At 45.7% G+C, this 16,759-nt stretch overlaps 1 protein-coding gene across 8 annotated transcripts in view; it reads left to right on the top strand.

The window, feature by feature from the left end:
- FRMD4A (FERM domain containing 4A) overlaps nt 1-16,759 on the top strand; it is a 523,694-nt gene that overhangs the window by 473,744 nt on the left and 33,191 nt on the right. For all 8 annotated transcript variants that reach the window (XM_075599524.1, XM_075599522.1, XM_075599523.1 and 5 more), the window contains exon 14: nt 10,122-10,263. In XM_075599524.1, the coding sequence (XP_075455639.1) occupies nt 10,122-10,263 (142 nt within the window). The remainder of the gene's footprint in view (nt 1-10,121; nt 10,264-16,759) is intronic.

Here is a 16,759-nt window from a genome sequence, read left to right as displayed (position 1 = left end):
CCTCAGAGGATCCAGCCCAACGCACTGAAGACTACGTAAGGAGCCTCTTCAGTGTAAACACCAGCGCACCATCTCAACACGGAGGGAGTGACACCACAGACACCGAAAACTCGCTAGCACCACGAGGAGAAGACGCTGCTCTGTCAATGGCATACGCTGCCTGGGATAGCCACAGCCGCAACAGTGATCCACACGCCAGAGCGCACACGGATGCACCACAACAGGCTCGTAATCCAGGTACACCCAAGCGGGAGAAAACAGCCCCTCACACTGGCCAGCAGCCATCACGCGTCCACGCCAAGGAAGAGGCGACCGCACAGACCGTCCCAGCAACTACCTCAGAACGGGGCAAACGCGCCGACGTCTCAGGTCTGACAGACATAGCCAAGTACATGATCCGGCGCGACTTGGTGCACGCAGGACTCATCAGCTTCGACGACCGCCCTGAGAACTACCGGACGTGGAAGTTCACGTTCAAAGACGCAATCGACAGCTTGGACTTCTCAGCAAGGGAAGAGTTCAACTTGTTAGTTAAGTTCTTGGGGAACGTATCCAGGGAGCAAGCGCAGAGACTTCGGACGGCAAATGCACATCAACCCCAAGTAGGTCTGGACCTAGTGTGGGAAAGGCTAGAAGAGACCTATGGCAGCCCTGAAGCAGTCGAGGATTCACTCTTCAAAAGAATCGAGAGCTTCCCCAAGATCACGAGTAAAGACTACTCGAAGTTACGAGATCTTGGAGACCTGCTGCAAGAACTGGAGTCCGCAAGGAAAGACCATTCCTTAATGGGTCTCAACGCCCTAGATTCAGCTCGTGGAGTGAGACCCATCCTGGAGAAGCTACCCTTCAACCTCCAAGAAAGGTGGCTTTCACAAGGTTCCAAATACAAAAGGGAGAAGCAGGTTGTCTTCCCCCCATTCTCATTCTTCGTGAGCTTCATCTGCGAAGCGGCAAAGACAAGAAACGACCCCAGCTTCATCTTAGGGGCGCAAACCACATCCAGCACCAGCCACCCGAGGAACGAAAGGTCAACAGCAAGGTGCAAGGACTCCAGAACACCCATCTCGGTCCACAGGACGGACGTGCCCCCTACGACCCACGCGAGTCCCAGCCAGACGGCCGACAGGGACAAAAAACCAAGGGACCTTAACAAAGAATGCCCTATCCACAAAAAGCCGCATCCACTTAACAAGTGCTTCGGATTCAGGATGAAACCCATAGAGGAGCGAAAGAACCTACTCAGGGAATGGGGAGCCTGTTTCAAATGTTGTGCTTCCACAACTCATTTATTCAAGGACTGCAAAGAAGCTATGAAATGCACAGAGTGCGATAGCGACAGGCACATAGCCGCCCTACACCCGGAAGCTATGAAGCCCAAAGCAAGCAAAGCCCCTAACCCTCCGACAAAGCAGGGCGGGGAGGAAGAAGTGGGAGACACCCCCCCCCTGACGTCAGTAGCATCCAAATGCACAGAAGTATGCGGAGAAGGAAACGACGGTAGATCTTGCTCTAAAATATGTCTGGTAGCAGTGCACCCTGAGGGACAACCCCAAAGAGCCAAACGGATGTATGCAATCATCGACGACCAGAGCAACCGATCGCTGGTCAGGTCAGAATTCTTCGATATGTTCGGCATACAAGACAGTACTTCTCCTTACACTCTCAGAACGTGCGCAGGGCGAATGGAGACTACAGGGAGAAGAGTGAATGGCTACACCATATGCTCAATAGACGGCAAAGTGAGCATGCCCCTTCCCACACTCATCGAGTGCAATCACATGGCAGAAGATAGGACTGAGATCCCCACGCCAGACGTGGCGCGACACCATCCCCAACTAAAAACCATTGCCGATCATATCCCACCACTAGACGAAGATGCCCAGATCCTGCTGCTACTTGGCAGAGACATCATGAGAGCACACAAGATCCGCGAACAGCGAAATGGGGACCACAACGGCCCAAGCGCTCAAAGGCTCGATCTAGGATGGGTGGTAGTTGGAGAAGTATGCATAGACAGGATACGAGGACCCGACAACGTAGGCGCCCTACATACGAACTTGTTGGAAAACGGTCGTATATCCCACTTCAAACCTTGTCCGAACCACTTTCAGGTCCACGAGAAGCTCGAGACCAAAAGGAACTACGGAGACGCGCCTGTGGCAAGAAAATACCCCAATGACCTAGGGAGTACAGTGTTCCAGACAACAAAGGACGACGACAAACAGGCGCCATCAATGGAAGACAAAGAATTCTTGAGGTTAATGGATAAGGAGCTCTTCAAGGACGAATTGGGCAGTTGGGTGGCCCCACTACCTTTCCGCTCGCCAAGAAGACGCCTCCCAAACAACAGAGACCATGCTATGTCTAGGCTCTCTTCGCTCCGCCGCAACCTACAAAGGAAACCGGAGACCAAGGAACACTTTGTGGCCTTCATGCAAAAAATCTTCCACAGTGGCCATGCAGAGTCGGCGCCCCCACTGAAAGAAGGCGAAGAATGCTGGTACCTCCCGTCGTTTGGCGTCTACCACCCCCAGAAACCTGGCCAAATCCGAGTGGTATTCGACTCCAGCGCCCAGCATCAGGGAGTCTCCCTAAACGATGTTCTCCTCACCGGGCCGGATCTGACAAACAGTCTTCTGGGAGTGCTGATCCGCTTCCGCAAGGAACCTATCGCCGTAACCGCAGACATTCAACAGATGTTCCACTGCTTCCTTGTGCGAGAAGACAACCGTAACTACCTAAGATTCCTGTGGTACCAAGATGACGACATAGAAAAGGAAATCACGGAGTACCGCATGAAAGTACATGTCTTCGGGAACAGCCCATCACCTGCAGTGGCAGCCTACGGCCTCAGAAGAACGGCCCAAGACGGGGAAGCAGAGTTCGGGAAAGACGCCAGGAGCTTCGTCGAAAGAGACTTCTATGTGGACGACGGATTAAAATCAGTTCCCACCGAAGAAGAAGCCGTAGATCTACTCAAGAGGACACAAAAGATGTTAGCAAAGGCCAACCTAAGGTTGCACAAAATAGCTTCCAACAGTGCCACAGTGATGAAGGCGTTCCACGCAGATGATCAAGCACCAGATCTCAAGAATTTGGATCTGGGGACCGACACGCCTCCCATACAGCGGAGCCTGGGGATAAGCTGGAATCTTAAAACAGACACTTTTACGTTCCAGGTAGCCATCGAAGAAAAACCCTTCACACGTCGCGGAGTCCTGTCCACCGTTAACAGTCTCTACGACCCGCTAGGATTCGTGGCTCCTGTCACTATACAAGGGAAGTCCCTCCTCAGAGAAATGTCCTTCGAAAAACAGGAATGGGACACCCCACTACCTCCAGAAAAACGGAAAGAGTGGGAAACGTGGAAACACTCCTTGAAGGCCCTCGAGCAACTTCAAATCCCACGCCCCTATTCACCTATATCTCTCACCGCCGCACACAGCAAAGAGCTTTGCGTGTTCTCAGATGCCTCCACCAAAGCTATAGCAGCGGTGGCCTACCTAAAAACCACGGACGTGGATGGAAGTTGCCACATCAGGTTCATCCTTGGCAAAGCTAAGCTGGCGCCACAACCTGACCATACTATACCCAGACTCGAGCTGTGTGGTGCAGTGCTAGCAGTAGAACTGGCGGAGCTTATCGAGAATGAGATGGACAGCAAACCAGATGCCGTCAAACTCTACACAGATAGCAAGGTGGTACTGGGATACATCTACAATAAGAAAAGGAGATTCTACGTATACGTAGCTAACCGTGTAGAAAGAATCAGGAAGTCAACCCAACCAGAACAATGGCACCACGTGCCCACAGAGCAAAATCCCGCAGATCACGCCACCAGATCAGTACCCGCATCTCAACTGCAGAATACGTCGTGGCTCACAGGACCAATGTTCCTTGCGCAGCCTGCGGAAACGCTACCAACCCCAGTTGACGATTTTGAACTCGTGGATCCCGAAAAGGATACGGAGATAAGGCCCCCACAAGTATCCGTGGTACTCACCAATGTATCGCACAAAAACGCATTCGGATCACATCGATTCCAACGCTTCTCAAAGTGGACGGCTCTTCTGCGAACAGTAGCCCATCTCGGGCATATAGCCTCCTCCTTCCGCCAGACACCAGATGGTAAAACTACCGGCTGCCACGGCTGGCACATCTGCAAAGAGCTGCGCACCGTAGAGGAAATTACAAAGGCTAAGGAAACTGTTCTCAGTCATGTTCAAAGAGAAACATATGCGGAAGAGATCAAATGCATTCGCGGAAAGAAGAGTGTTAACGAAAACAGTCCACTTTGGAAGTTGAATCCCTTCATCGACAAAGACGGCCTCATGAGAGTAGGAGGCCGCCTCAATAAGTCCCAACTGAGCAGGGAGGAAAGCAACCCTCTTATCATCCCTGGCCGGCATCACATCGCCACTTTGTTGGTGCGCCACTACCACGAACAAGTCATGCATCAGGGACGACACTTCACCGAAGGCGCCATTAGGGCGGCGGGCATTTGGGTCGTTGGCATGAAAAGGTGCGTGGCCAGTAATCTCCACAAATGTGTTAGGTGCCGAATGCTGAGAGGCAAAAGCCAAGACCAAAGGATGGCGGATCTACCTGTCGACAGACTTAACACAGAACCCCCCTTTACCTATGTAGGACTCGATGTATTTGGGCCCTGGATGGTCATCTCACGTAGAACTAGAGGCGGGCTAGCAAACAGCAAACGATGGGCGGTACTCTTCACCTGCATGAGTACACGAGCTATACACATCGAGGTTATAGAATCTATGGATGCTTCAAGCTTCATAAATGCCCTCAGAAGGTTCTTTGCAGTCAGAGGACCAGTTAAACAAATACGCTCCGATTGTGGTACCAATTTCGTTGGAGCATGCAAGGAATTACAAATAAACACTAAGGACAATAGAGACAATAGTATCCAAAGATACCTGCGCGACCAAGAGTGCACGTGGACATTCAACCCTCCTCACTCCTCTCACATGGGCGGAGCATGGGAGCGCATGATCGGAGTGGTTAGGCGTATCTTGGATTCTATAATGCTAAAAACCGACCTGACTCGACTCACTCACGAAGTGCTAACCACATTCATGGCCGAAATATCAGCAATAGTCAATGCTAGGCCCTTAATCCCAGTGTCAACAGATCCAGAATCGCCAAGCGTTTTGACACCAGCAATGCTGCTGACCCAGAAAGTAGGGAACGTCCCCACCCCAGTCGAAGGCTTCCACTCTAAGGATATGCACAAACGACAGTGGAGACAGGTGCAGTACTTGGCCAACACATTTTGGGATCGCTGGAGACGTGAGTATCTGGTGACACTCCAAGAACGCCACAAATGGCAAACAGTGAAACCAGATATCCAAGTGGGGGATGTGGTCTTGTTGAAAGATAAACAGGTGGCAAGAAATGAATGGCCCATGGGACTTATAATAAGAACTATCCCAAGCGAAGACGAAAGGGTTCGCAAAGTGGAAGTACGAGTGGCCCAGAATGGGATTGTTAAAACCTTCCTAAGACCCATTACAGAGACTATCCTTCTAATGCCCAAATCGGACTGTGATGGGGAAAAACTGGTTACCAGTGCCGTGGACTTTTAAGAGACATTGTGGTGCATCAAGCTAACCAAGAGCTACGCACCCACCTGGCTTCCCTTACTGGAAGGCCTGGCCAAAGGACTTTGATGCCAGTGGTACCAGCCGGTATCACATTGCTATGGAAATATGGAGTTTTGCAGTATATTGTTATGTTGTATGTATTGCACATATGTTCCACATAGCTTGCCATATAGTGGTATCTACAGATACCAGACGGGGAGTGTTATGGAACAAGAGCCACATTTCTGACTCACCCCCCTCTCTCCTTTGCAGTTTCTGCCTGTCAGATTTTATTCCCAGCTGCATGGAGTCTGCAGACACATACTGTGCCTGCGTGGCTTGCAACAATGTTGCACTCCTTGCCTGCGAGCATGACATCAGTGAGCTGCTACAGCAGTCTCTGAGATCCTCACCAGAATGGACTAGTCTGCCCCCCCTCCTGTTTGTTCAGACATGGTCTGTCCCTAGACTATTCCTTTGCCCACACCGCACCTCACTTCCTCTTTTCAACCCTGGAGACAGTGAGTAAAGAACCTTTTTCTGTTTATAACCCTTGGTGAGGCCATCTCTTTTTACCGGTTCCTAACTAATAATCACCACTACACACCATCCACAAGTATCTGTACCCTGCTACCTTTTCCCAATAAAGTGGAGGAAATATTACAGGACTTGGAGTGATTTAAAAGGGAACTGTGTTAATGCTATCGGGAGCCATTCATACCAACGTGCCCTGGCTTCAGAATAACGGGCGTGTTTTGGGGACGGGTGTTTTAATCACCTGGACCGGGGAAGTTCTCCACAGTTGATCCATGGCCCCCCACATGTCTGGGATTGTCGCAGTTCCAGAGATATCAATTCTCCTATACGTGGGGAAAGAATATTTCCTCCCGGACAGAGAATATGTTCTTTGTAATGCTCGAGCTGGGGCAGGAGATAGGAAGCTGCAACATGGACATAGCTACTTTTTAATTGGTGACTTTGCCGCCATGTCTGTTTTTTTTTTTAATTTATTTTTTTGTAAAACACCAGCACAAAAAAGTACAAAAATCTCAGCAACTGGAGAATCCCAGGACCTGCTCCAGGGAACCCCTTGATTCCGGTCCGCTTTTGATGGAGATGGGGGGTATTCTGCTTTAACACCTTGGCTGAAGAAGTTAACAATTTAGCAAAATGCTTACAAAATAAAATTCTATACCCATTTAGCAGCCAATATGAGACTTCATAATAAATGGAAAGAACTAGGCTAACACATCGACCATTAACCCTTTCCCTGTATGTCATGAGGGCTGGCGCGCCGGGTGTCCATCTAACACACGGGGAACATCATGCTATTTTTGCTCCATTTTAATGAACGATAACGGAGACCGGTTGTGACCACGTGCAAATCCGGAAGACTAGTCTGTCCTCCTTTCAGTGAAAGGGTTAATAATAATGGTAATATTCAACCTTTTTGTTACACAGTGCTGACAATGTGTGCAGTGCTGTGCGAAGAATTTCACAGAAACGCCCAAGTCCTTTCACCAAAGACCTTTCAATCTACTATTTGATGTGTGAGGAACATAGAGATTCTTATTAAATATGCTGCAAAAATGACTTTCCCCTCCTAGGGAACATTTCCACTCCATTCATATGAAGGGGGAAACCGCTTCACAGCATACTGAATAGGGGCTTTTCTCTCCCTGGGCCTGGGGCACAATTTGAATAAGTGCTAAAGTGACTTGCCCAAGGTTACAAGGAGAGCCGACTCAAGGATTTGAACATAGTTTATTATCATCAAAGGCCTTACCACTCTTACATACATTTATCATTAGGGTGACCATATTTGTCAAGGCTAAAACCAGGACAGATGTTACGCCTGCGCGACCAACACAGGATAAAAAAAACCGGGACAGGACTCCAAAAAGTCGGGACAGAGCCCTAAAAACCGGGACATCTGGTCACCCTATGTATCATACATATTCACCGTTGCTCGTTTTAGCACCAAACCGTAGCTATGAACAGTGTAATGCCAAATACCACAGATGTTGTCGAACTGCTGCTTTATTGAAGTGTTTATTAGGTTTTCAAATAATTTTGTTAGGGCAAAGAATGCTGCAGTGATTCAAACATCGCAGAGATTGAGGGTGATGTGTAAACAGCCCCTGGAAAATTTAAATAGCAGACAAAAAAAAAATCCCAGAATAAATTAATCTAGTGTAGTGTTTCACATGGACTTGTACGATCAGGCTAAAGAAAGGAAAAGGTGATTTCACAATCACTATATAGGAATTGGTGCTTCGGGACAGCAGCTTTACAAGAGGCAAAGTATGTCATTAGGTATTGGGCACTCTCAGAATGAGAAGCTTGAAAGAATAAAGTTAAATGGAAACCACACCTTTGAGACCAGGGGTGTAAGCCCTGGAGGTTGCTGTAGGCACCTAGTCTATCACGTTTCTGGTATTGCTGGAAGGGCTTTGGGAACTCCCGATGTCTCTGCTATCTGTCCTTTAACACGCACCCCGGCGGCGTGCTCAGTCTGAGAGCTGCCTGCGGAATGCTGTGTGTGGGTGTGCAGCTCATGACACTGCATTGTCAGAATTACAACGTCACATTGTTTTGCTTCTTCCCACTTGGACATAAAATACAACTGATACGAACTTGCGGACAGCATGCTTTTGCTTTCATAGCAGTTACGCAAGTGAAATAATAATTAACGGCATTTATAGTCGTGTAATAAATATTGTCACAAAGGTGTGCTCAGTTGTATCCCTTCACTGCCACATGGAGGTTTTTTGTTTTGTGCCTATTTTTTGGTGTGAAAATGAGGAACTCTATAATGGGAAATCTTAAGTCGCTTTTATGTTTTCGGGGAGTCTTAATAATAATCAGTTGTGAAGCGCCTACGGCCGCACTCATAGCGCCGGCGACAACGACGCCGCGTCAAAACAAATGTATTGATGCCGTCACGTGCGCTTATAGTAGGCGCGACGGCTTGATCACTGGAAGTCACTTCAGTTTCATTTTTCCAGCGACCGCACCGTGACGTCAGCGTCGCTGGCACTATAAACGCGGCCTAAGAGATGTTTTATGAGTCAGCCTTTATTACACTTGTAACGATCACTGTCATCCTTTCTGCACTTGGGTAAGGGTCCCCAGTAAATGTGCTGTGTGTTATTGGGCTTTTAACACCATGGTCTGTTTACCAGGCAGTCTTTCTCTCTCCCTAATTACTCACTGACTTCTGATTTCTAACAGCACTGCTTCTCTGGGGGTGTTTTTCCTGGTAACAAATAATTTGTAGGTCAGTACTGCAGTACCGCCCCAACCTGAGGAAGAGGAAGGGCTGCTTCTGAATTCGTGTTTTCAGAAGATATTCTTAGTCGAAACTACAGCCTTCAGCGAGTTAGACCCTATTGAAGTGTCTGGGGCTTATTCATTAAACTGCGAGACAAGCAATGTAAAGGTGCCCAAAAACAGAAGAACGTTTTGTAGCAATAAAAATAACCCGGTTCTCTCATCCATTCCGGCACTGGCTGGTCTGTCCCTACTTGTAGACAAGTTTAAAATCTTGCCAATGGTTTACGAGATTTTAGCTGTCCGGTCCTATCTCGCAACTTACTGAGCAGCATGTCAAAATACTGTACTTGGCTGATTTGCAATAGAAAAGTTTTATTAAAGCTTTAAAATAAAACCTGATAAATACTTTGCTACTAAATGTAACATTTCCGGTTGAAATGTTATGATATTTCTCACAGTGATGAGAAATACAATAGCAAATGACAATAGTTTTTCTATTGATTTTGAAATATAATTCTAAACCTTCATGTTATTCTAAGGTAACTATACAGGTATGTAACGGGGAACACTGCACACATTGTTGTAGTTTGAGTTTTGACATGCTAATGAACACTTTGGAGTCTGCTTATCCGTCTTTTAGCTGCAATATGTGTGCAAAAAAACTGCAGCACATTTATCAGGGATTCTTGTTGAAACCAGTAGGATTTTCATCTTTGATACATTTTAAAGAGGCAATCCAAGCATGTGATTTTTTATTTTTTATTCTTAACATAGGGTTGAAACAGGGGGTGTCTGGAGCTGAATCCCATTCTTTTCAGCTCCGGGGACCCCCTGCTTCCGGAGATACCTCCGTAGGGGATGCCGGTAGGTGCTCGGCTAGCAAGGTACACGTAATAGCGGCGTTGCAAATCTCCCGCACCATGCGGACCAACAGGAAGTCGTGACGTCATCACGTTCGGCTTCCTATTGGCCTGCGTGACGTGGGCGCTTTAAACATTGCAGAGATACCAGCACACCTTTGCTTTTCTTAATAGTTGATTGCCGTTTTGTTGAGACACCGTACAAACTGAATGAATGGGGCAAATCTACTGTATAAAGGGTGTGTGCAGGGGAGGTAAATGAGGGGGCTTCCTTTTGCGCTGGAAGACTTCTAACCGTCACCATTTCACCAGTAACATACGAACAGTGTTTTGTGAAGTATAGAAACATACTGACGTTTTGTAAACGTAATTTCCCCCGCAGTCCAAAATACATGCGGCGAGAAGCCTGAGCGAGATCGCCATTGACCTTACAGAAACGGGAACGTTAAAGACGTCGAAACTGGCCAACATGGGAAGCAAAGGCAAAATCATTAGCGGAAGCAGCGGAAGTCTGTTGTCCTCAGGTAAGTCTGTGCCTGTTAAATATAGGGATCGTGCATGTTACCACTGGCTCATCACATAACGTGCTTCATTTGTAGGGGTTGGGAAGTATTGGGGGAGTGACAGTGTTTTGGAATAAAAGTGGCCCATGTGCAACAGCAGATAGGAAGGCCAAGTGGGAACACCCTACGATGACAAATAAACAGAGCGCTTTATTAAGCCTATAGCTGCCAAAAGCAACATATTGGTACCCGATGTATATTCCCTGAGCATGGCACTAGAGACAACAAAACCTGGTTCCTTTATCAGGTGCTCAATACAGTTTTATATTGAACGTTGGTGGAACTAGAAAGCACACAACAGGCAAAACGAGTTTTTCCTTTGGACAGCCCAGCTACTGTCATTCTGAGATACAGATTCATTGCGCAAGAAGAAGACGTTCAACTTGTGTCAAGTGAGCAATTTGTAGGCGGAAGTGCAGTGAATAATGAAATAGTAAATTCTTGAGAAGTGTTGCTGAAATCATGTGGGCGACGGTCATCATTTTAACTTACGCACAATGTAAGATACACCCATCATTCTTTTGGCACTGAAAGATTGGAGGCTGAAACAGAATTCCTATAGCCACATTGGTCCAGATCAAGTCTGTGGAAGCTAGTAACATACAGATGTAAGAAAAGGATCCTAGTTTTAAGCCGATCTTCAGTGGATGACGGATGTGTTTGAGAGGCCCATCTTGCCTTTTTAAGGGAGCAATCGCAGTGAAGTCACCAGGTCCAACTGATCATTGTTAGGGTGTCAACCTAATTATTATTACTAACGTATTGAAAGGAATACATAATAACAAGCTGAGTGCAGTCACACTTTCTATTGCCGGTTCTTGGCATCACATAGAGAGGACTAGCAGCTGGATTCTACCCTTTATTGTGCCTGCAGTAATCCACACAGGTGGTCTGGATTTTCCTCTTTTTGTGTGTGTGTGCTTAATTTCTAATTTTGGAGGTTATTTAAACAAGTGTTACTATGTTTTGCAAAAAGGGGTTTTGGATACAAGATAATGAAGAAGAAAAACATCCACCGATCTTTTCCCCTGCCCTGCGTTTATGTTGTTATTGGATAAAACACGCTGTGTGAGGCTGCAGTGTATGATTGGTTGTTGTAGGTTCACCTTTCTGTTTAAGTTGGCTTCTCCCATTGAACTGGCATTACTGCAACTTTGTACAACTTCCTAAACTGGCTCTTTGTTCAGATAGCACAATAGCAAATGGATGTGGAGCAGCATTACTTACTCATTTCCCCATTGTGATCATTAATCTGCTTTGGTTTATTTATTTCACTATTCCTTAAGTTCCCCTCCCTTTTTGCACAGTCATGGAGTGTACCTTCCTGTTGTGGTTGCACCCTCTCTTTGTTTGTAAGACTCTCTCTTTAGTATAACATAATAATAGGCTGAAAAAGATATCTGTCCAACAGGTTTGTCCTTTTGTTGTGCTGAAGAAAAGTCGTCCTTGGCGCAGGTCCTCAGAGTGATTAAGATGAAGAGTGATATAGGGAAACAACCCAAAATAAATCAGTGTAAACCTTCTAGTACATCTACTTAAACAAAATCACCACTTGTGCATTATGTGATACCCTAAGCACTTCTCTATATATGATTATGTTAAGTGCCCTTTTGAATCCTCTCCAGGACTGATATAGGGAAAGAAGTAGATAATACACACTTATAACAAACTAACTGGGGTGATTCCAAAATACATGGAAATACACCTAAAGACCAATAAAGGTAAGTGAATGGCAATGCTATAACATGAATACTTAGCTCCAAATGTCAGGGTACTGTAGGTACCATGAGTATGAAAAGATGGCATGGATTATGTAGAAAAAACCCTCATGGTACAATAAAGTACAACAATTTATTACAACATAAAATAGAGAATCGAGTGGAATCTCGCTCACGAATTTATGGATAAAAATGCGCATGTAGATCAAATAAGATCAAGGTGCTGCTGTTTTTGGCGTCAGGGGGGAGTTCAGCGTGTTGTCCTCTCTGCCTTGATGTATGCAGCATGGAGTTTGTGCTGTCGTGTATCTGCCTGCTGTAGTGCGGCCCTCGATCTCTTCCTGTTTCATGGGTAAGCTCCACCCCACGTTTCGAATTTGTCGCGTGATGATGCGACGACGCGTCACACTAAAGCAATTGGCGCTGCCAGGGAATCCTCTACTCTCCTATGCAGGCTTCTCCGAACACTGCTCTCCTCCTCTGACACACTGCCAACGGGCTCAGCACCAGTAATACACACCCTACGCGTTTCACGAGTACCAGCTCGCTTCCTCAGGGGTATAACCCCTGGTACTCGTGAAACACGTAGGGTGTGTTTTAATGGTGCTGAGACCGTTGGCAGTGTGTCAGAGGAGGAGAGCTGTGTTCGGAGAAGCTTGCAGAGGAATCCTGGGCAGCGCCAATTGCTTTAGTGTGATGCGTCATCGCGTCATCACGCGACAGTCGAAAAGTGGTGCGGAGCTATATCACTATTCATCATAATCACTCTGAGGACCAGCGCCAAGGAGGACTTTTTTCTTCAGCACATTACTGAAAACGATTTTGGGCAATCCAGGAGTCATCCCGGCTGCAGGGCGGCAGTCACCTAAGGCAGGGAGTGTAAAAAATTTTCCCTGCTGCCCCCTGACGCCCCTCCCCCGCCTCTTACCTTACCGTCGGCGTCATGACGTCACGTTGCCACATGACCTCGCGACGTAGCATTGTATTATATCACAAAACCGGTGGAATGTTATGTGGTGTTTTGAGTTACACTATGACATGCTGTGCTATCACAGTGGCCAATAACACAAGTTGCACATTAATCTCAGACATGGCTCTTGCTGTACTAAAATTCTTTAAATAGTAAGTTGATACTGTAGGTGTGGTCTTTCAGTTTTCAAAGTTCCCCAGTCATTGCCACATTTCTACTACCCTACACATTTCCTCCTATTGTTATTTAACTGTGCTTTTAAAAAAAAAATCACCATTCTACCATGTTTGCCCTTTCATTTTTACTGCTGCCAAACAAAGACACAATGTTTGGTGTTTGGAAAAGGACACAATGACGCCATCCTATATTAATGTTGACTGGCACTCGGAGTCAACCAAAATTCTTCAATATGTCTGTCAGTTTAGAAAAGTGTTGTTTTCACATCCAGATGTTTCCCTTCATTCTAGTAATGTGGAGTGTGACAGACGTACGGGTTGCCTGGAATATGATGCTTGTTTTCCAAACACCAGTCAATCCCTTCACTGCCAAAGAGACCCACAACTATAACATTACTCAACATGATCGCCAACAAAACTGTATATAATTCTAGCATTTCAAGTACGATAATAGAACGTTTTTGAACGAGCCTTTACAGAATGAGTGGCATAGCGTACCAGGTTGGGAATTACCTTTTAAAGTAAGGCGGAATATATTTTTTTCATGTGTGGCCAGCTGAGTGAAAATTAGGGCAATATCCTAACATTAAAACCTATTTAAAAGATGTTTATTTACAGAGCAGTGAGATTCTAGTTTCGGATCAGTGCGGATCTGCACTAGGAAATCCCAGAGATAAGAAATGGTTAGGAGCCCTGCTTGAGAAGCTGGGTGACTTTGCACTGCTGTTTTGAAGCCTTCACATTATTACTGTCCTAAAAAGACACAGTGCAGCTCTGTCAGTGAAGAATGCTCGTCAAGAAGGATGTGAGCGCGTGTGTATCCTGTGATGAGCTCCCAAGGGTCCATGGGAAGAGGTAGCTCATTGTCTGGCCTGGCCTATAAGGAAATCCTATCTGTTATTCAGGAACATGTGATGGTGTTTGTTTTTGGACTATTTTTTCAGCCTGCTTGTTGCTTGGGATAGCTATCCAATGACATTATTTGTTGTGCTTAAAATTTACACCTGCCATGTAAATCACATTTGGATGTCATTTGTTTGGCAAAGGTTACGATGACCAGCACGGCACTCTACGGCAAATCTCTAAGCTTGTGTGTGTGTCTTTGTGTGTTTTTTTTTTTCAATTTGAAGAAGGGCAATGCTATTGGCCTACAATGTAAGGAGGATTCCTTTCCCTGATGGATCTCATTGTCTGTGCGAGGTACTTTGGGACGGGCACATCGATAGATTCATTTTCGTTCTTCGTACTTCTTAAGTCTTTAGCAGCATTTTTTGACGGTGAAGGTACAAGTTAATCCTAAATATGAAAGAAACTAATTTAATGAGGTCACAGGTTTCAATGCAGATAGAATAGGTAGACTGCTGTAGGAAGCAAATTGGTTCTTCTGCCTCAGACAATTTCTATGTTTCTATGAGCTTCTGATTTATTTGTTTTGGTTTTTTTTTACTACTGCCCCTTGTTGATTTCTACAAGCAGTGTTGGTGTGCTGAGCATCTAACGTCTGTTTGGACATACTATATGGAGCTTTACACTCTTCTGCCCCTCCTTACATCTCATCCCTAATTTCTCGCTATGCACCATCCCGATTCTTGCGTTCTGCTCAAGGATGTCTTCTCTCTACCCCCTTTGTATCTAAAGCCCTCTCCCGCCTTAAACCTTTCTCACTGACTGCCCCACACCTCTGGAATGCCCTTCCCCTCTGTACCCGACTAGCACCCTCTCTATCCACCTGTAAGACCCAACTTAAGACACACTTGCCTAAAGAAGCATACGAGTAGCACTGTAGATATTACTCGACAAGCGGTGCGCAAACTGGGGGGCGCGACCCCCAGGAGGGGCACAAGAATGCCGGCGCGGGGTTTACAGGGGCCCCGCGCACTTCCCGAAGGCACTTAAATTAAGTGCCCGGGGAGCTGCAGGGCCTCTGTAAACCTACTTACCTTGGCTCCGGCGGCTTCCTTCCTATGTCGCCAGGTCATGTGACGTCGCGTTGCTATGGCAACGTGACATCATTACGCCGGAGCGTGGGTAAGGGGGGGGGGGGGCGCGGGAGTGCCGGCAGGGGAGCGCAGGGAAAAATGTTTGCGCCCCCTGTACTAAACAAATGATACATAAAGCTTGGCCCCCTGCAGAAGCACTTACCAAAATGCCCTCCTACTGTCTCTTCCTCCTACCTACCAATTAGATTGTAAGCTCCTAAGAGCAAGGACTCCTTTTCCTAAATGTTACGTTTATGTCTGAAACACGTATTCCCATGACTTGTTTATATTATTTGTTATTTATATGATTAACACGTGTATTACTACAGTACTGTGAAGCGCTATGTACATTAATGGCGCTATACAAATAAAGACATACAATACAACTCAAATTGAGCTACAGTAGTTACCAGCAGACTTTCCCAAGCTCTCGTCTGTTTGTACCCTGTGAAAACCGTCGTAGCTATTTTACATTCCTTTGGTAATCGTGGCATATATTTGTTGCTTGTACACTGTCACTCCCGTGGGGTGTTGAATACCTTTTTAAGATTAGACTATTTAAAAGTGTCCCAAAATAACACCACCAGTGCCGCAAAATAATCAAATTAAATTTGCGTTCTTGTTTTCCTCGTCTCGTGTAGATAAACTCCACATTGTAAGGTCTCCACTCAATTTGTCCAAACCTTAGCTGGTGACAGATTACTAAGCAATAAATAGCTCGTTCTGGCATCAGCCTGAGTTGTAACACTTGTATATCTACTAGCGATGATATGGCTCTGTGGATTTAGCAGATGTCTGGAGAACTTGGCAGCAGCACAGCTGATCTGGAAGGTTGTTTTTCTTGCTTCTTGCCTTTTAAAACCTTCTCGACTTTTTTGTAACTCATTCACTACTAGGGAGTCCTGTAATGGACATTATTCAATGATTTGATTTTTCACGACTCCTTTTCACCTTTCTTTGTGTACCACCTGTGCAGATAGCAATGTGCATACTTTTTTTTTATATATCGTAACATTAGACAAATGATATTGCATTAATGTTTATAAATGTGTGTGTAATATCGGACTGCAATCTGTTGGTACTAAAGTATAAATAAATAATAAAACTGAACCTTTCTCATAGGATATCTGCAGACAATTGCAAAAACTGTTTATTAAAAAAAAGTAGACATGGTATAATTAAATTAAATGGTTCAAATAAGTGGGCTGTATTAGTGTTTATGCTGATGTTTTAATTGCTTGATAAATAGATAAATCTGGTAGTTAACTATTATGATAACAAGTGGTGTAGGAGTTACTAATTGTTAGAATGCAGGCATGGGCATGAATATTGTAAGAGAACAGGCTGTTCCCACTGCCCAAGGCACTTGCTTGTTATAACATGACACCTGCTAATTTAATATGAAGCATGCAGAATTGTTGTATTCAAAGGTACCTTGTGGAGACCTTTTTTTAGCGTATTGTTTCCGAAAAATTCCACCAATTTTTACATATAGTGAATGGTTCAGTGTTATTTCTTTGTAGGACAAGTCCAATATGCCATGCCATGCATGTAATAACATATATGGGGTTGTGGGTATACACCTGTGTCCTGAAATATAATCTGAAAGAATCC

Source organism: Ascaphus truei, chromosome 5 (genome assembly GCF_040206685.1).
Source record: "Ascaphus truei isolate aAscTru1 chromosome 5, aAscTru1.hap1, whole genome shotgun sequence".
Lineage (NCBI taxonomy): Eukaryota > Metazoa > Chordata > Amphibia > Anura > Ascaphidae > Ascaphus > Ascaphus truei.
The sequence above is the reverse complement of the archived record's forward strand: the minus strand, read 5'-3'. Positions and strand labels throughout refer to the sequence as shown.